This window comes from Festucalex cinctus, chromosome 21, assembly GCF_051991245.1.
Source record: "Festucalex cinctus isolate MCC-2025b chromosome 21, RoL_Fcin_1.0, whole genome shotgun sequence".
In the NCBI taxonomy this organism is placed as follows: domain Eukaryota; kingdom Metazoa; phylum Chordata; class Actinopteri; order Syngnathiformes; family Syngnathidae; genus Festucalex; species Festucalex cinctus.
In genome coordinates this window covers 21,055,540-21,082,849 of record NC_135431.1, presented here as the reverse complement: position 1 = coordinate 21,082,849, position 27,310 = coordinate 21,055,540, and the positions used below count along the sequence as shown (strand labels likewise).

The window sequence follows — 27,310 nt, the reverse complement described above, 5'->3', positions numbered from 1 at the left end:
ACAATTTTTGAATCAATCATTTTATTGTTTTGTTTTAATCTTTATTTTATTTATTTTTGGTTTTATTTCTTTTTGGACGTTCTATAAGTCCGAGGTCATTTTATGAGACCAAATAAAATGATTTAAAAACTAATTGTGATTTAATTAGTTTGTTTGGTTTGTTTTAATTTTTTATTATATTTATTTTTGGACGTTTTATGAGTCCGAGGTCGTTTTATAAGACCTTATTATTTGTTTTTGATTTTATTTTTATTTTTTTTTGGACGTTTCATAAGTCCTTGTTATTTGTTTTTGATTTTATTTTTATATTTGGACGTTTGATAAGTCCTTATTATTTGTTTTTGATTTTATTTTTATATTTGGACGTTTGATAAGTCCTTATTATTTGTTTTGATTTTATTTTTATTTTGGACGTTTCATAAGTCCTTATTTGTTTTTGATTTTATTTTTATTTTGGACGTTTTATAAGTCCTTGTTATTTGTTTTTGATTTTATTTTTATTTTTGACGTTTCATAAGTCCTTATTTGTTTTTGATTTTATTTTTATTTTGGACGTTTTATAAGTCCTTATCATTTGTTTTGATTTTATTTTATTTTTTTGGACATTTTATAAGTCCGCATCAATATTATTTTTTCCCTCTTCGAGGAGGACAACAGCAACGGACGTTTGGAAAAAGGTAAGTGCACTCGAATAACATCTAATGAGTGTCTCCATCTGTATTAATAAAGTCAAATACTCCAGCTTGATATGTAACAAATCCGTATGATTCTAACAAGGATTATTAAATGACTAGGTCAATAACAAATGCAAACAACTTAGAAAAGTGGAGCTGCCAATTTAAGTGAGGTGTTCAGATTATCCTTCCTGGGCTCTGTGTGTGTGGTTACTCACTCAGGATTGATAGGTGGATGGAAACGGATTGGCCTCATGATAAGAAGACAGTGAACAAACCTAGGTGAATCCACTTTGATATATCGGCTTATCTAATTCCCGTCTCCTCACGCTGACGCCTTAGAGCTGGTGAGGAAAAAGGGGAATTTCTAACCCTTTAATTGGAGAGTCGATCAGGACATATTTCCCGATTTAAGTCCTGCGGGGGAAGTTGACATGTGGCGCCCAACGTGGGGCTCGATTGACTAATTTTTGTCAAAATCGGGATCGATCGAGGCCCAAAACCGGAACCCGAGTAAGTGCGGCTCTGAGCGGAGGGCACAGTGCTTGGAGCTGATAGCGAACTCGCTGATAAATTGTCATGTCATACGACCCTGAGCTAACACAAAATAGTCTCTTTGATGAATAGTGTTTCATGGAAAAGAGCTTCTTTAATTGTGAAAATCTAGTGTGATTTTTGAGTTGAAGTTGATTGTACTATTTTGTGTTAAAGAAACGGTGACTGGCTCCCCCAGGAGACTTGCACTCTAAAAGAGGTTGAGTGTGAGAAGGCCATTCAAAGTGAATGGGCTTTAACAGCGACCTGCTGCTCTGGTCAGCTGTGAAGGTACTGATAGTGTACTTGGCAGAGCGCGCTGCGCCGCGCTTTCCTGAGGGAGGGGCTGAGTCAAGGGGTGGTTCAGGCCAGCCCACAAAAAGAAGGAGGGCTTGAACAGTTAGAGTTAATGTTGAGAGGCTGCTCGGAGGGAGGCAGTCTCTTCTAGGCTTGTGATGTTAAACTATGGTTTGCGCTATTTAGGCTTTCCATATTGGGTGCGGTTGCCCATTTTATTGGTTTGTTATCTCAGGTATCCATTTGTAGCAAAACTACCATACTCTTTGCTTAGTTATTGCGGGGTGCCTGAAAATATTTATAGTCCCTTTACTTGGATAGCGGACTCAGTGTCAGAGGCTGACGCTGCAAACTTAACCCTGATTTCCTGTCTCTTGCCTTTTCTCCTGGAGTTTTTGGAAAAAATTTAAGTTTTCAGTTCCCGACAGGAGTGTCCATTGGCACAAGAAGAAAGTTGTCGAGAACCAAGGAGAAAAGGTAGGGGTTTCCACTAGACTAATGTTCTAGTGGAAGCAGCCTTTTTCGGTCTCCGACAGGAGTGTCCATTGGCACAAGAAGAAAGTTGTCGAGAACCAAGGAGAAAAGGTAGGGGTTTCCACTAGACTAATGTTCTAGTGGAGGCAGCCTTTTTCGGTTCCTGACAGGAGTGTCCATTGGCACAAGAAGAAAGTCGTCGAGAACCAAGGGGAGAAGGTAGGTGTTTCCACTAGACTAATTTTCTAGTGGAGGCAGCCTTTTTCGGTTCCTAGCAGACGTGTCCATTGGAACAAGAAGACATCCAGATCCCGGAGAAGAGAAGCGGGAAGGATTACAACCGACCCGAGAGGACCACACACCCCACCGTTTGAGAGAGGACATCCGCCGACGAGTAAAGGTAGGAAACCCGAAGGCGGTAGTCCCGATAGAGGTAGAGGCAACGTACACGGGTACGGAGCTGAGTAACCAGGAGCTAAAGTACGTCCCTGAACCCAAAGCGCGCGGGGAAGGCTTCGGAAATAGATAGCTCCACTCCTACAATAAGGAAGCAAAGCGGGCTATAGAACACGCTAGTGAAGTAATGGAAAGAATAATAGGGAGAAATGGGAGGGGAAAGCCCCCCAGCCCTACAGAGGGGGTAGCAGGGTTAATGCCTGCACCCCATCCTCTAGAACAACCAGATATACCAGTAGTGGTTATGCTACTGGGCGAAGGTGTAGATCGATGGCCACCAGGAGCAAGAAGGCACCTGGAAGTAAATAACCCTTCAATCCGTCCTGCCGACCTCGCAGCTGAGGTGGAAAGGTCGGTGAAGGAAACAGGAGTGTTTGTGAGTGAATTTCCCGAAATAATGGGCATAGCAACAGTAGTGGTAAACCACCCCCAAGAGGGATGCACCTCTGGGACGGTGGGCCTTTGGGTCCACTGGTGGACTGTGTTGTTGGATGTGTATAACGTAGTGGAAGTAACTAGCACCGGAGTCCAGTGGGACTCTACGATTAAATCCCTCGCTGAGAAAATGCAGATAAGGGTGGAATTAGCAAATCCCAAGGGGGCTGAAGAATTAAGCTTCAACCTCTGGGAGCAGTCGGGATTTGATCAAAAGCAGAAAGAGTTACAAAAAATGCGGAAAAGGCCAGCTGAGGCCGTTGGTGAAGAGGGCTTTGTTGATATGGGCTCATGTGTCCATGAGGAGGATGCAGGAGCATCAGAAAATGAAAGCCCAGGAAAAATTGTAAAAATGACTCCCCTGATAAGAACGGCGCCCCTGGGTGGGCTGCCGGAGGAAACAAAAAAGGTTTCAATCGGGAATGGTGTAATATTGTGCCACTATGTGGGAAGCCCCTGGCAAATACGGGGGGATGCTATAGTGATAATAACAGATAGATCACTAAAACCGCATAGTAAAGCCCTTGGAAACATTTTAAGGCAGGAAGCGGGACAAGAATATGAATTAGAGGTTAAACAAGAATTACAAAAAGATAATCAGCGGCCAATAATAGCGGCAAAAACTAGTGGCGGGAACACTCCCTACGGCATGATAATACACGTGCCAGGGACAGAGTGGAACCCCAAAATCGATCAGTCACAATATGCGGACGAGATGGCAAAAGCATTGGAGAGGGGGGTCGACAAAGCGTTAGGAGAAGGAGCGGAGAGAATAGTGATGGCTGTAAATTGGATTAAAACTGGAAAGATGCAGTGGCAACTGGCTGAGTCCATAGCAGTAGCAGCGTTCACTCTAAGAGCTAAGACTCCTGTAACAACACCATCGGGAGTAGAATTTGTGATAGTAATATCAAAAAAGCAGAGAGAGGAACGAGTTAAATCAGTGACAGACGAGATTTTAACCCGTACTAGACAGATGGATCGTGAACGACGCCAGCTCCAGCAATCAATAAACGGAGAACCCAGGGACTCACCCCAGTCATCATCCCCAGTTAAAACGTCTCCCGTGCCTCTCCCGGTAAGTGGAAGGAAGTTAGAAGCTGCCCGGGAGGTGGAGGACGAAGAGCAAGCGGGACCGAGCAGACAAACCCCAAAGGGAAAAAACAAGGCCCCAAGGGGAACGGTGACCTTTAGCCCCGTCACGTCTACCCCTGGAACAGCACGGGAGCTCTTTCCGGGACAACCCCCCATAACGCCGGTGCCCCTGCCACAGGTTTCGCAAAAAAGGCATATGGGAAATGTAAACTCGATGGGACCGTTAGCGATGCCAGGAGATGGGAGCGAAGAGGAAGACGATGAAGAGCAAGCTCCTGTTTCGACCGTGATTGGCGCTAACCCCGCTGACGAAGACCAAGACTCAACCTCATCAGAAGATGACCCGGGCAACCCCGGCCAGAACCCGAAAATAGTTACAAGACCAGTTAGTAAAAGAAAGAAAAATCCTCAACCTACGTTTGACGTGTACCAATCCTCAGCAAGGGTAGCTAGAGATCTTAACCTGGGATGGATCGAGACAAAGGATGGGCGAAGAGCTTACGTACCCGAGGCAGGGCAAGTAAATCGCCCCTATCCACCTGCCTGGCTCAATAAGCTAGATAGTAAAATGCCTCTAACTATGCGAATAATTTATCGCGAGGCTATTAACATTTTACAGGCTCCGCCATATACCACATTATTAATTCACCAAGACCTGACTAAGAATTTCAGGGATGGCTACGTGGCGGTGGCACATGATTTTATGTTGAGAAGGCTTAAAAAAGCAATAAATAATAAAGCAAAATGTGAGCTGAGAGCCGACGATGACCTAAATTCAGGTTCTGATAACGATGGAGCAGCGGTTACTGTAACGGTACCAGCCGCCCCAAGAACCTCTTTGAACCAACAGTCCCAATATGTGACACAGCTGGGATCAACTACAATAGTACCAAACCCAGTACCCCAACCACATGACATGGAGGGGGAGGTGCAACAATTTAAGACCTTGAAGGAGTTGGTTCGCCAAAAAGGTAGGCTAGAGACAGCTAAAGAGTATTTAGTTGAGACATGGCCTATGATTAGAGACGCCCCAGGAGGAGATGGTGCTAAGAAACTATGGCTTCAGTACATCATCGCTAGCCCTGTCGGACCAAACGAAACACCACAACAGGTCTACGAAAGATGGGTGGACGGCGAAGATGAGGATGAAGATGCCCATATTAGCAGGGCAAGAGAGCAACTCAAAAGGGACGTTTCACTGCTAAATGTGTGGCACAAAATTAAGGAAGTTATATCTCCAAATAGGTATATCAAAGTGCTGCGGATGATTGTCAAGGACAGAGGGAACGAAGCTGTCTTTGTGAAAATGGCCCCAAATAGCACGACGCTGAAAATTGAAGCCTCCGTTAAGAAGTGGGATCGCCTAACTAAGCATAACGCTGAGAAAAGGAGAACCGGACCAGTCGCTAGTCGCACCCGAGGGAGCGAACAGCAGGTCCAGCAGGGAGCTCAGCAACCAGTTCAGACTGTCCCCTACGTGAGACCTCAGCAGCAGAGAACGAACTGGAATCAGAGACAGGCCACCCAGCCAGGACAGCAGACGAGGCCCCAACCAAGACAACAGCCAGCAGTGCGAAGACCAGGTCCAGCATATATGCCCAAAGAAGAATTTGACAAACTGAACCCAGAACAAAGGAAGGCCTTCCTCGAGGCTCGCAAGGCTGCAGCCTCCGGGGGGCCTGGGAAATAATGGAAACAAAGGCACGGGTCACCCTAGAAGGGGTTTACAGAATAGGGGATAACCTTTATGCTAAGGTAGAGGGAGTGCCCTATTTAGTAGACACAGGGGCCGAGGTGTCCATGACCCGTAGAGCCTTAAAACGAATCGGACACCTAAAAGTAATGGTAGCTGATGGCTCGATTGCCAAAATGCCTGTAGGGATTTGGAAGGGAATTGTGTGGGTGTTAGGACCATACAATTTGTTGACATTAAAAGATGCAGAAGAAATGAAGATACCTAAAAATAAAAGGCAAGTTGCGAAAAAGAGATGGGAAAAACTAAAACCGAAATTAGTGAAAGTAGGCCCTACAAAAATAATACCCGACCAAGAATGGTATAAATCAGTAGATGTACCTGCCGTAAAAGCCCAACAAATCCAAGACAGTGTATTAACACTGGAAGGGAAAAAGAAATTAGGTGAAATTCTAGACAAAGCCGCCATCGCACATTTTAAGAATGATTGCGGTGATTTAGGCGCAAATTATGTGCATATTATAATTGGGGGGGTACATCCGCCAGTGAGGCAATATCCCCTCAACCCCGGAGCAGTGGCCGAAATGGAGGTAATTGTAAAAGAATTATTAGCACTTGGCATTATTCGTGAAGAACTAAACCCTATTACCAATAGCCCAATTCAAGCTGTTAAAAAACCTGAAGCGGTAGGAGGGGGATGGAGGCCAGTCATTAACTTTAAAGCTCTAAACCGCCGAACGGTGGCTAACCGAGCGAGCCTCATAAACCCCCAGGCGTCTTTAAAAACATTAAGAGTAAAGAAGTATAAATCATGTATTGACCTTGCAAATGGATTCTTTTCCCTGAGAATTGCCAAAGCATCACAAGGGAAAACAGCGTTTACGCATAAAGGAAAAGCATACGTTTGGCAGAGGTTGCCGCAAGGATATAAGAACTCCCCGAATGTATTTCAATCAGCTGTCTTGCATATTTTGGAAGGTCTCCCAGTCACAGTTTACATCGATGATGTGTTCATCGCTAGTGACACGGAGGAGGAACATTTGGAGATTCTGCAGGCCGTAATCGAACGAGTGACGGAGGCAGGATTAAAACTAAATCTTAAGAAGTGTCAGCTGGCCAGGTTTGAGGTAGATTACTTGGGATTCCAAGTGTCTGAAGACTTGGGGCTGTCGCAAGCGTATCGAGAGAAAATAGAACAGATTTTGCCTCCAACGTCCGAGAACGAGCTACAGAAAATATTAGGACTGTGTAATTATGTTCGAGATTATGTTCCGTATTATCAGAAATTTGCGAGACCCCTTTATGCTCGATTGCGTAAGATTCCTAACGAAAAGAAAACAAAAGATTGGCCTTGGTCAGCTAAAGACCAAGAGAATTTAGAAGGGCTTAAAAACGCAGTAAAAAATGCTATACGCCTCGAACCGAGAAGCTTGGAAGCCAGGTTGGTTGCCGAGATACAATGTGATGAAGATAATGCAATGGTAAGTGTTAGTAATGAAGGTGCCGGCTTAGTGACACTATGGACTTATACTATAAATAATGTTGAGAAAAAGTTTCCCCAGGAGGAGAGAGAATTAGCGGTTCTTGTAATTATTGGGGAACATTAAAAGACCTAGCCCAGGGACAAGGCATAAAAGTTGTTACGCAGAGTCAAGTACATCGATACCTGCGTAAAGACACACTAGAAAGTACTAAAGCGACGAATGTGAGATGGGGGAGGTGGGAAGATATCCTGCTTGACCCTGACCTAGAGATAGGACCAGCAAAATCCATATCTAAAAAACAGGCGAAAACTGTAAATAGTGAGGAGAGACCATATGAATGGATTCTATACACAGATGGATCCAAAAAGGGTGTAGACCAGTATGCCCACTGGGGCTTCATCCTGAAACACAATGGTAAAGAGATATGCCGCAGGAAAGGTCAGACTCCTGGCAGTGCCCAAGCAGGAGAGGCTACAGCGGTGTTAGAAGGATTGTTAGAGGCCATAAGATTACACGTGAGTCGAGTAAGACTTATAACCGATAGTCACTATTGCGCCCAGGCGCTCAGAGAAGATTTATCCATTTGGGAAGAAAATGGGTTTGAAGGAGCGAGGAGTAAAGAAATCGCTCATGCTGAGTTATGGAAGAAAATAGCCGAGTTAAGGTTAAATATGACTATCGATGTTGTTCACCAGAAAGCCCACGTCAAGGAGGGGGCTCACTGGAGAGGAAATGATGAAATAGATAAATACGTCCAAGAGAGAAGATTGGTAATTGTAGGAGCAGAAAAATGGGACAATACCCCCAAAGGAGGAAAAAGTGGTCCCAGATGAGTTTGTGTGTGAGGTGACTAAGGCCGTACATGAAGCGCTAGGCCATGGAGGTGCCTTGCCCACAAAGAGAGAGCTGGAGAAACTGGAACTTTGGATCCCAGAAAAGAAAATCCGTTCAGTTATACGAAATTGCGATTTGTGTAATAAGTATAATGCAGGACGCCGAGGGCAACGAGTGGACGGATTGACGATTAAAAGCACTGTTCCATGGGCATCAGTTTGCATGGACGTAGCAGGCCCCATGGGAGTAAACGGCACTAAAGGTGAGAAGTATCTTGTTGTGCTTGTAGATTCGATGTCAGGACATTTTGGATTAAAAGCGGTACGTAGTGCGAATGCTAATAGCGTACTAAAAACATTGGAAGAGGGTTGTATGTGGTTAGGCATACCGAGGGAGTTAAGAACTGACAATGGAACTCATTTCAAAAACGCTACAATAGACAGGTGGTGTCAAAAGTGGGGAATAATAAGGACTTACTCTCCGCCTTACACCCCTCAAGCTAATGGCGTGGCTGAACGAACCATTGGCCTAGTTAAAAGTTGGCTCGGGAAAAATGCTAATGGAAAAGAATGGAGTGAAAAATTGGTGGAGTTGGTCAAGGACTTGAATGGGAGGAGCAGAGCAGATAGACCTTCCCCTTCAGAGGAGTTAAACCAGCGCCCCTTTGTCGCTCCTGAGGTAGGACGAATGCAAAGTACAGAAAACACTCAGAAAGGAAAGTGCCCATTTCAGGTAGGACAGAGAGTGTGGATAAAATCTCATGGTCCATCTGATAGCCAGGCAGTAAAACCAAAGTATGACCAATCTGACATCATTGAAGAAGTTTTAGACAGAAATACAGTGCGATTAAAAAAGAAGGGACTCCAAGGGGTAGAGCAGCTAAAACCAATGCCAGTTAATTCAGCCTAAAGCTAAGGAGTAAGACAAATAATTAAAAGATGGAACAAGCCACTCCGCCCTTTGTCAAGCTCGTTATGGTGAAAGGAGCTGTCATCGTGCGGAGGACTGAGAAGGAAATAATGGTTGGTAGGGCATTTAATCTTTGGTTAAATGCAATAAGAGGATATATTGTTAATAGAGTAGAAGATTTTAGTTGGCAACCGGCTATCTTGACCTGCATAATTTGTAGTGGAAGCGAAGAGTCGAGGAGCCAGTGGAATGTGGAACAGATATCCGACGAAGGCTGGTTGGACGAGCTTAAGCCGGATTTGAGCGAGGTAGGCACGGCTAAGATATTTGAAATACAGGTATGTGGGTATTGTAGAATAAAGAGCCTACCTAGAATAAAAGTGCATGTTCAGTGGGATTTAGCCCCGCAAGAGAATACAGATGCACAGTATTGTAAATGTATGTGGGATGGAGAGAAGGTATTGTATTGTCAACATTGTTGGATGAGAATGGGAAGAGGTTCACTGATAAGAGCTGGGGAAGCCGAAGGGTGGCAGTTAACTAGAGCGGAAACCCCGATAAAGTCGCTGAGTTCCGATTTGCTGACCTATTGGCCTATGGAGATAAACGAGAGGACGTGCGACTCGAGATTTCAGGCGCTGCTTTACAACAACTGGCCGCCAGAAGGAGGTGAGTATCGCCCGGCTCCGCTTATTGTTGGCTCGGAGGCGACGCCAACTCTAATATATGTTGAACCTAAGTGTGTAGTTGAATCAGGGGTACCCTGGGCCACAGTAATCAATGGTGTGTTAGCCCGAGGGGATATTCCAATGGAAACATTACCTGACGTCCCACAAGAAAGGGTAATGAATATTAGTAGTATGTGTAGTAGTAATGTGTTAATGTACGCTACATTGGATAAAATGGAATATAAGGCTAAAACAGCAGTAGTAAGGGTGAGTCCAGTGGTGTCGCCTCAACAAGATACGAGGTCTGACACAGGATACTGGATAAAAGTAAAAATAATGATGGCCATGAAACCTTATGAGGGTATATACTCATTGGGAATGGAAGTGTCAATGAGTACGGAGGAGGAGGCCAAGCGGCTTCACCCCAAATGTATTTTTTATGGGGAGTGCCATAATAGTGCACAGATAAGAATGTATAGTGGTAGAACCTATAGAGATGAAAAGAGTGAAAAAATAAGGCCTAGTGGTAATGAGAAGATGGTGGCATTAGCTCAGGTGGCCACAGAAAAGCTAGAAAAACTTAATGCGAGTTTATTAAGTGAGGGAAGGCTCGGGCAAGAACGAGTGACCCATGTCAGGGGAAAATCTGACCTTAGAGGTCGCCCAAAGGAAAAATGGTGGCAAGGATGTCCATACCCGGGTTGTACCGGTGAAGGACATGTAGTCGGCGACCACAAAAGACATTGGTCGCTACGTGGATGTCCTAGTTTTAACGAGGCAAATCCATGTCAGTATAAATCACCTAGATGGAAGGAATTGGTGAGAAAGTGTAGAAAGGCCCCTCATTCCGTTTTTCCCCAGGAGGAACAGATGGAGATGGGTAAAGTATTGGAAACTCCAGCCGCGAGGTCAAAGGCGGAATGGAGGGAAGGGCCAGACATGATGAAGATAAGTGGTCAAAAGATCAAAAAAGCTAGGAAAATTGATTATCAATAAATTAAGAAGGGAAAAAAAAACCCCCCGCCTATTTTAAAAGAAAATAAGTTTTTGTAAAAAGATAAGATAATTGTGTAATGAAGGCCAACCCCCAAGAAAAGGAGGAGGAGCTAATGAGATGTTAAAACGCAGCAGTCCTTAAAGGACAAGACCAAAAGAAGAAAGCATGAAACGGAGCTACGAGATGGAGGAAGAGCAAGGTTGTAGCAAGCTAGTAATACTAGAGCTAAGCTCTAGTATTAAGCTAGAAGACCCACCGGACACAGTTGATGAACAACCTAAAGCTATTAACCGCCAGCGACAAAATTGGAGGTATGGAAAGGTTTTGATAACTATCAAACTTTGTTTTATGGTAATATTTTTGATATATTATTTGATGAGACAAAAATCTAGCATCGCTAGCACAGCCCCGATTAATCCCCTCGACCTAGTAGAAATACGACATGGCACCACTAAAATAACCAATCAGACGTGCTGGAAGGTGGAAGTGAAGCATGTGTGTGAAGAATGGAGAAGGAAGAAGGGAGCCTGCGGTGCTGGCGAGGAAAAACCCTGTGGGGTAGAATGGAGAAGGGAGAAGATAGCAGTAATAAATTCCTATCTTCGCACCTTTAACAGCACATATTATAATGAAACCCTAGAGGTCTTGAGAAGAAGTATGACATATCCTGCGAAATCAAAAAGCAAGTGTGCACATCCAGTGATTTTACGAGTTGATAACACAACAAGCGACTTCACAGTCAATATTACCTTGTTATGTCTGGAGAAGCAAGAACAAAGAATCATCAGAAAGAACTGGGTCCAGATCGGGAAGGAAGAACCTGCTTGGTACTTCAACGAATATTGTGCAAGACTACCAGATGCAACAGGTGGATACTGGTTGAAGACAGACCATGACGCCCCTGACTTTACCTACCCGGCGGCCCCACGGAATGACACCTGTACCGAATTTCGCCCGGCATGGGAACGATGTTGGAACTGTATAACCTTTCGGTGCGAGGAGCCAGGGACCAACGGGACCACAGATTACTTGCCAGGTACTCCTACTCCATCATCAGGTAGGTCACCTAAATTTCTTAAATTACGTCGGTTTGCAAAACTTGAAAAGCCTGTACCAATATCATAGAAGAAATTAGTAATAACGCGACGGCCAGGATGCAAGTTAATGTTAGAAAAGGCCCAGTCGTATAATAATAGCCATTGTGATTGGAATATGATGAAATATTGTTTTGAGCCCTATCATATGTTTTGTTATGCAGATGAGGGTAATAGAATTACACTCTCCGATATAGGGCTTAGGGGTGATGTAAATTTAATCCTGAGACCCTTTATTAGATTATATGCCGGAAATGTATTAGATCAAAAGAAAATAGAAGTGAAACATGAAGTATGGCTAAATGATTCCTTTCCATGGATATGGAAAAGAGATACATATATATTGAAATCAACCTTTAATAAAACTTTGGGAATAAATGTGTTAAAAGTAGTATGGGCACGGATGTGGGCTCAACGTATTCCTACACCGGATGATTTATATAATGTCCCAAAAGGGGATTTTGATAAAATTGACCAATGTGTAGCATTGAGAATGTATAACAGATTGCATAGGAAGGAGTGGATAAGTGGAATTTCACCACGATGCCCCTTGGTGGAGACAGGAACGCCACCTTTGACTCATTGGATATATAATTGTACAGGGTTGAACACAAACCTAACGATTAAAGGAGTGCTACAAGCATGGAAAGAAGGACACACGAGAGATGAAAGTAAGACGTGGTGGGGGCTCAATAAAGATGAGATGGTTCAGGATGTGATACCTTGCTTAGGAGAGTCGGAGAATTATTGGATTAAATATCAATATATGGCGACGGTGTACTCTAAAGAGAACGATATTTGGCCTGACATTGAAAGACCAGCCTTATATGCTAATCCAAGACCATGGGAAATGTTGTGTAAGGGGGGAGAGTCCGTGAAATTTTTTAATGAATGCACAATTGTATTAGCACGTATACCCTGTTATAAAGTCTCCCGATTTCAGAATTTTTGTAATGTACGTTATCGCGATGGGAATTATGCCAACTATGAGGGGGCAGTATGGATCAAGGATAATAGTAATCAATGGATCCGGAGTCAAGCTGCAGGTAGAGAATATTGTACGCGATGGGACAAAGATCATGACTTATCCAAAATGGTAGGATTAAGAATGATCCCCAAGCCTCCTGACTCTATTATGCAGATCTTAGAAGGTCACGCATTTAGGAAGACCCTTTGTAAAGGGGATATAGTTATAGGGTTTGATTGGCTGGGATTTAATAAAATTTATGGCCCTGGCACATGCCACGAACCTGCTGAAAGATGGCTGCATTGTGGACACAGTGACGAATATGATCATAAGGGGGAACATGTATGTATTTGGTATGAGAGAATAGGATTGGCAATAAAAGGTGTAGTAAAAACTGTGGCCACTACAGCCGGGGAAGTTGTAGAAGATGTAGCAGAGACGGCGGTTATTGGGATAAGTACAGGGCTGTATGGTTTATTATATGATGTAGGAGTATGGTTCCTGCTAGTGTCAGGAATTGTTCTGTCAGCAGTTATAGCTGTTGCAGTAATCAAAAGAGGGATTTTGGCATTATCTACCCACCGAAATTATAAAGAGAAAACCTCACCAAATAAGGTTAAAGCTCAGTTATTGGCCAACGAGCTGCAGAAAAAATGGGGGGGCCGACTAAGGGGAAATTATTGAGAAGTGGGGATGGGCTTTAGAAAAGGGCGGGATCGATCCAATTATAGATAAGACGCCCTAGCCCTGACTTCCTCACTTCTCACTGAAATCTTTTGGCGGAACAGTAACCAACAACTAACCATGGCTTGTAATGCTTTGGGTAAAGGTATTATTGGAAGACCAGGCGCCCTTCAAAACGTGAGTAATGAAGTGGAATATTGGATAATTTTTATAATATGGCTTTTTTATTGTTGTGTCGGATATAGCGAACAACTAAGTTAGTAGTGTGGGGAATAATTTTAATTCTCCTTTGGTTATGTCTGGTCGACCACTTGGTTTTAGTAATTTGGGTTTTTATCTATGTATTTTTTTTTTTTACTCTCCCGCCAAGAGGTTCCGCTACTCGGAAGAGCGACCACACTCTCGCTCTCCCGTAGTAGAGGTGTTCCGCATTGATGGAGTAGATGCGGATGGAAACTTAGACCAAGATCAAAATGTATATATTGGGAGCCGCAATATTTTAGGTTTCCCTCGGGTCTAAGAATTGTCGAATTTTGGATGTGTGTTTAACAGGATAACCAGGATCAGCCGCAGTGTGTCTTCTGTGGAAGTGATCTCCTCACGTCCGCTTGGGTGGTGTGGGACGCTTTCTATGGACACTGCTGCTATCCGTTGCCCGCAGTGGATGAGGGTAGAGAAATGTGGCTCATACCAGACGGGCTTTTTCTCAATTTCGTCAGTGATTTTTTCATTGATATCCAGTGTGGTTCCTGGATATGGCCTGGCTTTGCTGACTTCGCGGGCTCAAGTAAGTTGGAAGGTTTGGTTCAAAGTCGCTTGAAAGAGATACGTTATTATTTTAACGTTGAGGGTGAATTCATTGGGAGAACTTTCCCTTTAATGCGCATGATATGGCGCCTGCCTGACGGTGCTCGGCGCTTGACATTCAACACCTTGGCTGGCTTCTGTGTAGCCGCCACTCCTTTGAGACAGGTCGGATCCAATCGGGATGAGTGGCCCTACGAGCCTGTAACGCCCTCCTCGCCCTTCCTGGACCGGGTTGACGAGCCTGGGGAGCCCAGAGCCGCCCGACAGGATGTTCCAGTTGGTAAGGTTGTGCCACTGTTGAGATCACCCTCCCCCACGGTTACATCGATCACTGATGACCTGGAGGGTGTGCAAGGCGAGGATGGGGGTGGAACGGGGTCATCTCCCTCCCCGATGATAGGTGAACTGGGCCTGTGGTCTCCTCTTACTGATCCTCCGTCCGACTCCTTGCCTTCTGAATCCCCGGTGTCTCCGTTGCCGGATGACACAAGGGGGTTGAATGCAGGTGACTGGTTGGAGCTGGAGGCTTTTGCGGTTGATCAGTTTGGACACCATTGATCTCTAGGAGGGGGTGTTGAATTGAGTAGATTGAGTGGGTCAGATGAAACGCCATATCATGTAAAATGAGATAGCAAATTAATGGGTTAGACTCAATTCTTAGTTAGAGACCAATAGGTGTCTATAGGACTGATAATTAAACTTTGGCCTCTGGGTGTAGTTCCTCAAAGTAACCACCAGATGCCGCCAAACCTGTACAACTAAGCCACCCACTCAGCATTGCCCGGATAATTCCATATAAGATACAAATTGAGTGTAAATAAATGATATCCTGAATTAAATGATAATACACAACACAATCTATATTCGACAATTGTTAACCTGATTTTTGGATCAATGTTTGTAGCACATTGAAAGCCAACTATGAAGTTTTGCTGTCTTTTCTTTTTTTCTCTTTTCTTTTATTTATAAGTGATACTGTCTTTTATCGCTGATAATATTGCTGTAACTGCATTGAAAAGATTATCTGTATGTATTGTTTGATTTAACAAAGATATATACAAGATGTGCAACAGAGATTAGAATTAACCTGTTAAGTGCCTGAGAGAATTTGGGATTTAACATGTCATGTATATATATGTTATTCATGCTTGCTTAATTAATATATCTATGATGTTATTTATTTTAACGTTTATCATTGTCGAATAGAGCTGAAGACCTTGACATATTTTCATGTATGACTCATCATTCAACGTTGTGTATCCATGACACATTTGTAAAGAATGTATGACTTCATCTTCATGGCTCATCTGTGGAAAAGTACTGAAAATGAGTCCCAACGTGCGCTTTGATATTTCTGGAGGCGGAAGGACATTCACGGAAGAAGTCAGTGACGAGGCCCAAGGTGATAAAAAGCCGTCACCAGCTACGATCGGGGTCCTTTCTACTCTGCGATCTGGTCGGTAAAGGAGTGTATTCCTGAAGATGGATTTATGCCTGTTTGAGGACTTTGGATTTTTACGAAGGACTGGAACCAGCCGTGAATGGAATTATCTTCAATAATTGGTAATGTACAACTTTTTTTTTTAGCAATAATGATGTATAATAGGAAGATATGAATGACTAATCGCGTGTTAGGGTAGGGGCCATTTAATACACTCTCATATCTTTAAAATTATTTTTAGCCAAAAACATCTTATTGTCAATCAGGTCTTAAGCTTTTTTGAGAAATGATCAATCTCAGAAAGCTCTTGTAAAAGGGTTATATTATTCTTAATTTTCTGTTTTTATTTTATTTTATTTTATTTTGATTGAATTAAAGTTTTATCATTAAATGTGATATTGATGATTTATATTGGTTATCTTTTATTGTCAATAAAATTGTTTAAAAGACAATTTTTGAATCAATCATTTTATTGTTTTGTTTTAATCTTTATTTTATTTATTTTTGGTTTTATTTCTTTTTGGACGTTCTATAAGTCCGAGGTCATTTTATGAGACCAAATAAAATGATTTAAAAACTAATTGTGATTTAATTAGTTTGTTTGGTTTGTTTTAATTTTTATTATATTTATTTTTGGACGTTTTATGAGTCCGAGGTCGTTTTATAAGACCTTATTATTTGTTTTTGATTTTATTTTTTATTTTTTTTGGACGTTTCATAAGTCCTTGTTATTTGTTTTTGATTTTATTTTTATATTTGGACGTTTGATAAGTCCTTATTATTTGTTTTTGATTTTATTTTTATATTTGGACGTTTGATAAGTCCTTATTATTTGTTTTGATTTTATTTTTATTTTGGACGTTTCATAAGTCCTTATTTGTTTTTGATTTTATTTTTATTTTGGACGTTTTATAAGTCCTTGTTATTTGTTTTTGATTTTATTTTTATTTTTGACGTTTCATAAGTCCTTATTTGTTTTTGATTTTATTTTTATTTTGGACGTTTTATAAGTCCTTATCATTTGTTTTGATTTTATTTTATTTTTTTGGACATTTTATAAGTCCGCATCAATATTATTTTTTCCCTCTTCGAGGAGGACAACAGCAACGGACGTTTGGAAAAAGGTAAGTGCACTCGAATAACATCTAATGAGTGTCTCCATCTGTATTAATAAAGTCAAATACTCCAGCTTGATATGTAACAAATCCGTATGATTCTAACAAGGATTATTAAATGACTAGGTCAATAACAAATGCAAACAACTTAGAAAAGTGGAGCTGCCAATTTAAGTGAGGTGTTCAGATTATCCTTCCTGGGCTCTGTGTGTGTGGTTACTCACTCAGGATTGATAGGTGGATGGAAACGGATTGGCCTCATGATAAGAAGACAGTGAACAAACCTAGGTGAATCCACTTTGATATATCGGCTTATCTAATTCCCGTCTCCTCACGCTGACGCCTTAGAGCTGGTGAGGAAAAAGGGGAATTTCTAACCCTTTAATTGGAGAGTCGATCAGGACATATTTCCCGATTTAAGTCCTGCGGGTAAGCGGAAGTTGACATGCCCTAATCCGTTGCAAGCCTCCCAAAATTCAGACATAAATGTTTTATAAAGCATAAAAATGCATCAAAACATGTAACAAATACATGTTACAATTAGATTATTTCACAATAAATGAGAGTTGTGCGTAATGTAAAAAACAAAGAACAGAGTAAAGAATAAAAATTATGCTCATTTACCTTTTTAACTGCTGTCCTCATCGTTATTTGCCCTCTTTGATTCATGTTCTCTCTCAGAAGTGTTTTTGCCTGGTGCTTTGTAAAGAACTGATCCAAGGATGTGTGCTTTTTTTTTTTTTTTTTTTTTTTTTTATAAACAATCCTTCGAAAATGTCCAAGGCCAACATCATCTTAGTGAGCAATCGCCCGACTGGTGAACACTTTTTCTGGGTGATTCTTTTAAACAAATTCCGACACTTGATGGAAACTTCAGGTGTACGATGGTGAGGCATCTTTTTCCAAAAAAGGCCCGTCTCGTCGCAATTAAAAACTTACTGTGCCTTCATCAATCACCAATTATTTGAATTTTTGCACAAATTCATCGGCCGTTAGTTAATACATTTACGAACACCGCCCGAGGGAGGAATGACGAGGACGCTGTATAGACACCAATCTATTATCTATCTATCTACAGATACCTATGGCAGAGGTTCCTCTTAGACAATGAAAGATGCTAGGTAATAGGGGTGTGCAAAAAAAAAAATTAATTCATAAAAGAATTGAGATTCTCATTTAGTAATCAAATAGATATTAATATCCAAAAATTTATTTTATTTAAATTAGAAATGAAGAAGAAGGGGAAAAGGTAGTGGTAGCCCACATGCTGTTTTTGTGGAAAAGGGCACTGACAATACAAAATTAATAAATGTTTAAACAAAAAAAAACAAAAAAACAATTTAATGTCTCTATTTGTCATTTTGTCTTGCAAGGCAGACTGGAGTAGATCATGACAAGGTTGTACATAAATTGAAGCAGAAATCATTTGTCAATCAAATAATTTTGAATCGAAAATCGTTTGAATCGAGAATCGAAAATCCATTCTGAATCCAATCGTAGACCCAAAAATCGTAATCGAATCGAATCGTGAGACAGTCAAAGATTCCCAGCCCTACTAGGTAATAGCCATAGCCGAAAGTATGTTGCGTTCGGTAATGTATTTTTCCCTTTCGTATCTTGAAATTTCTTTCGAAACAAGAGGCCATATTTTCCATTTGAGGCGTTTCGTAATTCGAAAATTTCATATGAAGAGACGTTCGTAAGTCGAGGTACCACTGTATTGTGACGTTTTGCAAGAATGCCGTCAGCGTCGTTTAGGAATGTCACCCTTTTTATCTTTTTTGAACAAACGGCTACTGTTGGCCGTAACAGACGCCGAAAACAAGAACAATTCATGAGCAGCGAACAGCAGCAGCAGCAACAATGAACACAAGCAACCAACACAAACGTGACGTACCTCCTCCACCGCGAGACCTGTGTTGCGTTTACTGCTACTCGGACATAAGAGTGCGAAACAGAATGGGCAACACCGGAACACACAACACACTTAGTTCGTTACAATATAAAAGCTTATTTTTTTAGAGATCCATGTCTCAAATAGGGGAGCACAATCATCTTGGTGGGCGGGCACGGACCCCTATGGCCCACCCATGGTGACCCATGGGTCTGCCAATACTTGTTATCGGTACTTCCGCATCACTGATTATTATTTTCTCCATAATCGTCTGTGTTATGTTTATTTTGCACATGTATACTTTTTGTGTCCAGGAATTCAACAACAGCCTAAGTGTACTGACAGAAGATTTAGAACACCTACCTTCTCAGTCAGGGGCCTATCGACAGCCACGCAGCCTGAAGAATGTGAGGCACCTTCCTGGCCATTGGGAACCTTGTCGGCTTCTTCACTTTCACTTGCCCTTTTGCTTGATGAACTTGACTCTGTCTGCATTTAGACATGGAACAAACATTTAAACAATGTTAATTGGCTGTGTCCACAGCTTGGACATCAACTGATCTCATGCAAGGCTCGAAAAATTAACATTTTTTAAAGAGCGTATTTGCTAATCAATGAGGTCATTTGAGGAGCAACTTTGTAATATTGGCCGAGGTGGGTATTCCGTTAATATTGACGCAAAGTCAATCAGTCAATAAAGGACGCCGATTTTGTTGACCATTGCCGATTGACATGAAACTTAAAAAATTGAGGAACTAAGGCATTGGCGGAAGGGTTTTTTTGACCGTCAACGTAATTGTCAATCCATCAATAAAGTCGGCAATCCGTCAATGACAGACGTCTCATTTTGCTGAGCAATCGACGAATGTCGTCGGCGGCCTCTGTCGGTCAATGATGACTACGAAAGAGAATCCTAAACATCGGCTCTACTGGAACAGCGCTGTCTCTGTGGTGCCGGGTCTGTCGGTTCGTCCCATCTGCTGCAGTACACAGTCTCGATCCCAATCAATAATTACCACAAAAGTACCGTCTTCGGTACCCATCCCTAACTGCAAGTGTAAAAGTTGTGAAAATAGATCAGGGGGGCTGGCGGGGTTGGGGGGTGGTGTTTGGGGGAGGGTTGTTTGGGGGGGGTGGAGGTGTGGGTGGACGGGAGGGTGGGGGGGTGTTCGGGGGTTTGGGGGCCGGGGGGTGGCGGAGCCTGGGTCGTGGTGGGTGGCGGGTTTGGGTGGGATGCGGGGGGGTCGTTTGCTGGGGACCGGTGGGGCGCTGTGGGGGCCTGCGGGCCTCGTTCTGCGGCCTTGGGCTCCGGGTGTGGGCTGGGGCGGGGGCGGGGGTGTTCCTGGCGTCTGGGTTGGCTCACCGACCGGTATCTGCCCGGGTGGCGTGGGGGTGGCCTTGGTGCTGCCGCGGCTCGCGGGATTCCAGGGGGGCGGTGCTCGCTTTGCTGGGCCGCGGTTGACAGCTTCTTTCTTTGGTGGCGGTCCTTATACATGCCAGATCCATCACACCAGCATCTACTGAAACTCAAACAGAATTCGCCTCTCCCTCCCACTGCTCGTTGAATCAGTGGGTGCTGGTGTCTGTGGGATCTCACTTTGCTTTAACTATCCTTCCTCTCTTTAGTTTTTCCTCTGGTCACTTGAGATCTCCTCAATTTGTTGGAAGTTTGAGGTTTCTGGGGTTAGCGTAAGACTATGGTTTTGTAACCACGCAGGAGGTGTTTGGTTGGTGCTGGATTTCACTTTGATGGACTGGATGTACTGGTTTCTATGGATCTCACTCTGCCTCATCGATCCTTCCCTCCTTCCTCTCTTTAGTTTTTCCTCTGGTCTCTTGAGAGCTCTTTAATTTGTTGGAATTTAGAGGCTTCTGGGGTTGGCGTAAGACTTTGAACCATGGGGAAGGCAGGAAGTGTTTGGTCGGTGCTGGATTTTACTTTGATTTATCTTTCTTTTCTTTTTATCTTTTTTTACCTTTTCTCTGGTCTCCTGACCGTTTGAACCTCACGACTCTGGCAAGACTCTGGTTAAGGTGAAGGGTAATGCGATTTTTATGAGGTTTTAGGTGAATTAATGAGTATAAATTTATACGTATCTGCACGCACGCGCACACACACGCGCACACACGCACGCAAACGCACGCACACAAATGCACGCACACAAACACGAAAAAAAAAAGAAGAGAGCAATGATGATAAGAACAATTCTGAGCTCTAGAATAAAAAAAATAAAAATAAATAAAATAAAATAGATCAGAAATAAATAAAGCCAGTCATCGGCGCTTCTCCCTTCCCCTGCTTGGTTGACAGAGTCAGAGACATGGGCCACCAATCAGGGAGGAGCGCTCATACAAGGACGTACCAAAAAACAAAACAAAACAAGAACAACAACAAAAACAACAACAACAACAACAACAAAAAGGGGGGGGGGGGGGGTTCATACACATCCTGAACCGTAACAAGCATTTGTAGTCAATACAATTAATTAAATTAACATTGGCAGCGAGAGAATATTTGTTCTTTGTCTCTTGAATTGATTTATTTGTTCATTTTTCCTTTCGGACAGCATTGTGACAATCAAACATTTCATCATACAATTTCAACATGTAACTAGAGCTGCGAGCAGCAATAAAGGGTCCTCTCAGCCCGTGCCACGTTGGGGTACTTGCACGTTGGGGGACTGGCACATTGGAAGCAGAATTTCTTTGAAAATGGCATGATAAACCTTTACCCGTGGATTTTCTTTGCCAGGTGTGATGAATGTGTCAAGCTCAATGGGTTTTGGTGAATGTTAAGATCTGCAAAAATCAGCATCCTTTTTTTATTTTTCTGATTGGTATTTTTTGTAAAAGTATATATATACCCATCATCGCTCGTACTCATTGCACAATGTTGCTTTTATTGTCCATAGAGGCTATCAAAATTAAATCAAACTAAATGCAAAAGTATGCATGTTTGGATAGGTCTGATGCCAGTGAACATTTTGAGTAGTGGAAACTAAAAGAATATTCATAAATGACTTAGTTATTACACTTACAATGAGTTTACAATTTTTGTAAAAATACCATTAAGTGGGGTATTTTTTATTTTTATTTTTTATGCCTCAAGGACAAGGTGGCGCTGTATTTATAACTGAATGTTATCATAGAGATACATTCAGGCCTTGACTACAAATATAGGTCGCTTGCACATCGTAATGCATTATGGGAGTTTTTCCTTCGGGCGCCATATTGGGTGTCCGCCGGTTCACAAGGTACACTCGCGAGTTACACGGTAGAGCTTATCAACCTGATGTAATTTTCGCAGTATTTTCACGATTTACCGGAAGATCAAAAACAACGATACAGGCAGAAGGTGTCTCTGTGTGGCGGGATTGATCCTAATTACGTCCTGACCAAGGGTGATTTTTTTTTGACGGAGAAAGCTTGCTGGCCAAATGTGACTTCTCTGGACATTTTTCCCTACCTCGTGTTGACAACATGCTCCATAACACGCCAACAAATCCCTGGAGGCTTACAATTATTTTGTAAGCGGGTGGATACAGAGTGTAAACTTTAACATCGCATCAGAAGAAACGGTTGCTGTTGCACGTAAGTAAACCACATGGTGTTGGTAATTCTGCACACAAAAATGTTGATTTGTTCTCAGGCTTCCTGTTATCATTGTGTTTACATGCACAGCTAGGTTTACCTGATGTGGTTTTTCTAATCATTTTATAACAGGCAAATATGGCAGAGCGTATAAGAATAAAAAGTAACTATGCACAGCCTCCCCGTGGCTTAATTAAATTTAATGCTACCCTTTCACTAGTTACATGTTACTTAATCAACTTATTCTAAATGGTTAAGGTTAACCACTCTCAGAGGACGTATTTTTAGTTTCAGTTTCCAGTACAATAAAACGTGTTCATGGTAACTACTGAGCATACTGACAGCTTTTCTTATGATCTCACGGTTAAGGAGGCTGTCACAACACCCAATTTCTGTCTGGTGCCAGATGGCAACAATTCCCATCACTTGTCACGACAACACCAATAGTATTACCAGGTATGTATGGCTTTACTTTTTGTAGTTTCTTATTTAATTCTATGTTTCATATTTTCATTACAATGTCTGTAATATTTTCAGATTCAGGCACAGATGAGTTTAACTGGACGGACTTCTGCGACTTTGTGGTGTGGACAAAGTGTGATTGAGCGAGTCCACCCAGATCGCTCGTTTTGGCCAGCTGGAAAAGCCAGAGTTTTTTTTCCCCAAAATCCCCTCCTTACCTGAACTGCTCGGGAGAGCATTTACTAGATCAGCAGTGGACTTCCAGTGTTCCTGCTCAGCCGCTGTCACCTACCACTTGCTCATGTACTTCAAAGATGCGGAATAAAGTAGTTTTTTGTGCTGCAGCAGATTGTAAAATCAAATGATATCACTTGAAGTGTGCCAATCTAGACTGCCAAAAGGACAGTGGTTTTGTGACAAGTGTGAAACAAGGATTATTGGGAAAACTGTAACACAGTACTGGTACTTGTCTTTCATTAAACAAATTTAAAAGAGAGCAACTTTTTCCTCTGTACATAGCATAATGAAAGTCATTGCGTACCCCATCAACATTACATCATACCGTCATCTCAGGATGGTAGGCACCTGTGCTAAAATAAACTACATTAATTAACAGTTCAATTTTTAACCCTGAAATTACTACATCTAATCATTATTCACTTCATTTTTTGTGCTTTTAGAAATAATAGAGATTTATGCCATTACTTTAAGAGGGACCATATTGCACATTGAGTCAAATCCTGTCATTTGTATTATGTATAGCTTTGTAAACAAACCCAACAATAGAATTTGTATAAACGCTGCCTTTATTAGCGCCAAACAAACAGTCGCATGTTGTCCTCCTCCAATGCTTTGATGCTCGCCTTCGTTTCCATCATGTCATTGGCAATCAAGTCGGTGTGGCATGAGATCCCTAAAGAAAAAAATAAATAAAAAATCACAAAAAAATACGGTACCAGTAATAGGTTTAATATAGTAAAGTAGTATAGTTTTTTTTGTCAGTGTAAAAGAAATGTACACATTTTGTTGCATTTTTTAATGTATGAACATTGCTGCAGGCAAATACTTATTTCTATAAACACTTCCAAATGTCTCTAAAATATAAGGTGCGTGTACACACACAAACAAACACATACATTCACTCATGCATACAATATATCATGTAATGAATTCTGAGTGGCATACCAGAGTCAATGATGTCAGCAGTACTTGAGGGTACAGGTTACTGGAGCCATCTGGCTGCATAACTGCAACAATCTCTGCCACTTCGAGTCGTCTTTTCTTTGCTCGTCTCTCCTGTGCACGTTCATATCTTGGCACCGACTGGGCTGAGACATAGATGTTGTAACTTGGGACCCAACTTTAATGTTGGAGCACAGTCGGGATGATTGGACAGAAAAACGGGCGCTGGGCGACCTGTTAAAATAAACAAATATATAAACAAATAAAATATGGAAAGACTGGTTATTTTACCGCAGTAGGGTGGCCGTGAATAAGTTCTTTAGCATGATGTGTAGGCTACCGGGGGTCTGTTTTCTTGCATCACCCCCGGGGGTCTGTTTTCTTGCATCAGCCCCTTCTGTCTCTTTTTTTTCCAAGTTTACATTTTGCCACCAAAAAACATGTTATCGGCATTAAAAGCCCAAGACTAATCAATCCAATTTCAGCAGTAAACACTTTGCACTGGCACTACTTGGGTGAAAATGTTCGATGTTAGCTTTCGGCTAACGTCCGCTAGCCAGCTTGTACTACCGAACTTGCTTGCTCATGAATCCAAAACATAAGCAACTTGCCCATATATGGGCGGTCGAAACGTTATTAATCCTCATGCATTAAATAAAGGTAAACAAGCTTACCGCTCACAAAGTGATCGCTGCACACACGAGCCCAAAGTAACGACTTCCCTCCGGAGTCCGCACTCCTCTGTCTCCAGGCCCTGGTTCCTAATTATTTTCGGAATTCGGAAAAAAGACCGACCATTTTCCCCCTTGGCTTTGTTCGAACAGCCAACGATGCAGCAACAATGTCCCATTTTAAACGCAGAAAACAAACGTGATAGATACGTGTTAGACCGAATCGCTACGTAAATGGAGGCCACCCAGCATGGCGACTACGAGAAATCCGAGGCGGAAGTGACGACATGTGCAAGCGACCTATACATGTCAAGTTTGGGATTTTTTGGAGCATGTACCAGGGAGTTATTAAGCATATCCTTCATTCACGATACTGCTTTTAACGTCCATAGAGGCTATCAAAAATGAAGTGCAGTTCTCCCTTGACAAAAAATAAATAAAACTAAATAAAAAATACGTATGTTTGGGTAGATCTGATGCCAGTGAACATTTTGAGTGGCGGAAAGTAAAAGAATATTCATAAATGACTTAGTTATCACACTTAGAGTGAGTTTACAATTTTTGTAAAAGTACCATCAGTAGGATATTTTTTTATGCGTCAAGGGCTAGGTGGCGCTGTATATATAACTGAATGTTGTCATAGAGATACCTTCAGGCCTTGACTATAAACATACATGGCAAATTTGGGATTTTTTGGAGCATGTACCGGGGAGTTATTAACCGAAGCTTGGTCCGCCCCACACTACTGTCTAAACTAGCACGTAGCAATCAACATGTCCTCCTCACCAATGTGGTGTTTTTCCTCCATGGCAGAAGATCAAAACATTTTCAGCAAGGATTCGAAGAGGGGGAAAGAAGGCTTTTGCTCACCTGAAAATCCATCATCATGGCAGATCCGTTTTGAACGAAACGAACTTGAAGGAGGCACAGAGGTAGCAGCTAATGTTGCTAGGCTAACGGCGCTAAGCCAGCAGCAACAAATCTAAAGGCGGAATGACAATTACCATCCAGACGACTTTTGGCAAGCACAGAGGAGAGAAAGCAGAGCAGAGGAGAGAAAGCAGAGCAAAGCAGTTTTGAACGAACTTGAATGAGGCACAGCTGTAGCAGCTAATGTTGCTAGGCTAATAAAAAGCCAGCAACAGCAAATCTAAAATCATTAACACCAAAGTTATGGCTTTGATTGCGCTAGACAAGCAGCCGTTTTTGTTTTTTTATGTAGCTGACCCGTTTTTTTTTTTTTTTTTTACAAGTTAAGAGCACATTTGGAGCCACGTTGCATCTTCCGAAGTGGCCACAGCTTGATTGACAACAATGGACTAACTACACGTAACGTAAGTCTTACCGCAGTTCGGGGTGGGGGTTTCCAAGGATTCGTATCATATGTTATTTTATGTTTAACTTTTAAAGCAAAGCCAAGCAGGTAACTACCTATTTAATGCCAGTTACGGTCGGCTGTAACCAAGCCACAACAAAACACACGAATGTGAGCAGCTTATTTATTTATTTATTTATTTATTCATTATTATCAGTATCGACCATACAAAGCAGGAAATTATCGGTTATCGGTATCGGTTGAAATTTTTCATATCGTGCATCACTAAAAGAGAAAATGCTTATCTCAAGCCCTCTTAAAAATCCCAAAGATGAAGACATCTATATGATAAAATGTAATGTATGACAAGAAATGTCATACATTATGTGTACTGCTGTTGGCACAGTACTGTCGATGTACAGTACTGTGCCAACTCGTTGAGTGGATCCATTTGAAAATTTGTCAGAAAAGCCTTACAATGTTGATTATGCTCCAGACCGAATATTGGAATTTTTCAAGAAAGGGTGTAGCCATGGTGTTACGACAAATTCTGACAATTCACCGTGACAATAAAAGATGGATTACATAACCCAATGATCCAATGATCTTCTCAAAATTTCACACAGATGAGAGCCCAGTCCTGAAGAGCTCTACAAACTTATATTTCCATATACTGGCAAAAAAAATAAAAATAAAAAGTAAAAACAAAAATTAAAAAAAAGTATTTTTCTTCAACGTTGTTCTCCAACTGGGTTAATTAGATCTATCTCATATTTGCTCAGAAGAGTGTTTAAGACTTCATGATGTTACAACAAAACTTGGCACACAAATCTGCCCTGGAAAAAAAGAGCAATATTTATCATGTATTGTGCAATTTTTTTATTTTTTATAAAAATGACTCACTAGCGCCCCCTAGAAATTAACAACACAGCCCTGGTTGTACGTTTAAGCAAAATCTGAAAACATTTGGAGCTATATGATGAAGCCCAAGACCTACAAAAAAAAAGTATTCCGGATGCAAATATGCGAAAATGAACAGGAAGTGACCTGCAAATTTTTGAATGTCCGATTTTTGCCAATTTTTACACATTTATAAGGGGCATTCTTTCGCCCATTTCATTCAATTAACCTTCAAACTTGGCCTTGACCATGTCAAGATCTGCGCCAACAACAGGGGAAACAATCTTGAATAGTATATGACAATATTTTGCCTTTAATCTTCCTTCGTCACAAATGACAAGCTCAAAAAAAATTCCAAAATTGTCATGCATTTTAATAGTCACGGTCTGAAAACATTACATGATAAAATTCGGTTATACATATAACACCACCTAATGGTGACAAGAAATATACTTGACGTTTTTATCTACTGTGCTGAGCCTGTTCAAGGGATCCAGTTGAAAATTTGTCAGAAAAGCCTTAAGATGTTGATCATGCCCCACACCAAATATTGTGACTATTTTTCATCGTAGCACCACCTACTGGCAAAAGGAAATGTTGTTGTTGAAATGATGTTTTCCCTCTCACGTGTTAATCA

At 41.8% G+C, this 27,310-nt stretch overlaps 1 protein-coding gene and 1 long non-coding RNA gene across 2 annotated transcripts in view; both read right to left on the bottom strand.

The window, feature by feature from the left end:
• Positions 1-27,310, bottom strand: part of ube2j1 (ubiquitin-conjugating enzyme E2, J1) — a 268,412-nt gene that overhangs the window by 84,516 nt on the left and 156,586 nt on the right. Inside the window, exon 7 of the mRNA XM_077510327.1 lies at positions 18,916-19,041. Within this exon, the coding sequence (XP_077366453.1) occupies positions 18,916-19,041 (126 nt within the window). The remainder of the gene's footprint in view (positions 1-18,915; positions 19,042-27,310) is intronic.
• LOC144010433 (uncharacterized) lies at positions 21,888-25,466 on the bottom strand. Its single transcript, XR_013281211.1, has 3 exons — positions 24,462-25,466; positions 23,791-24,021; positions 21,888-23,518 (listed from the first exon to the last, which is right to left on the bottom strand). It is a non-coding gene; the product is annotated as an uncharacterized LOC144010433 (long non-coding RNA).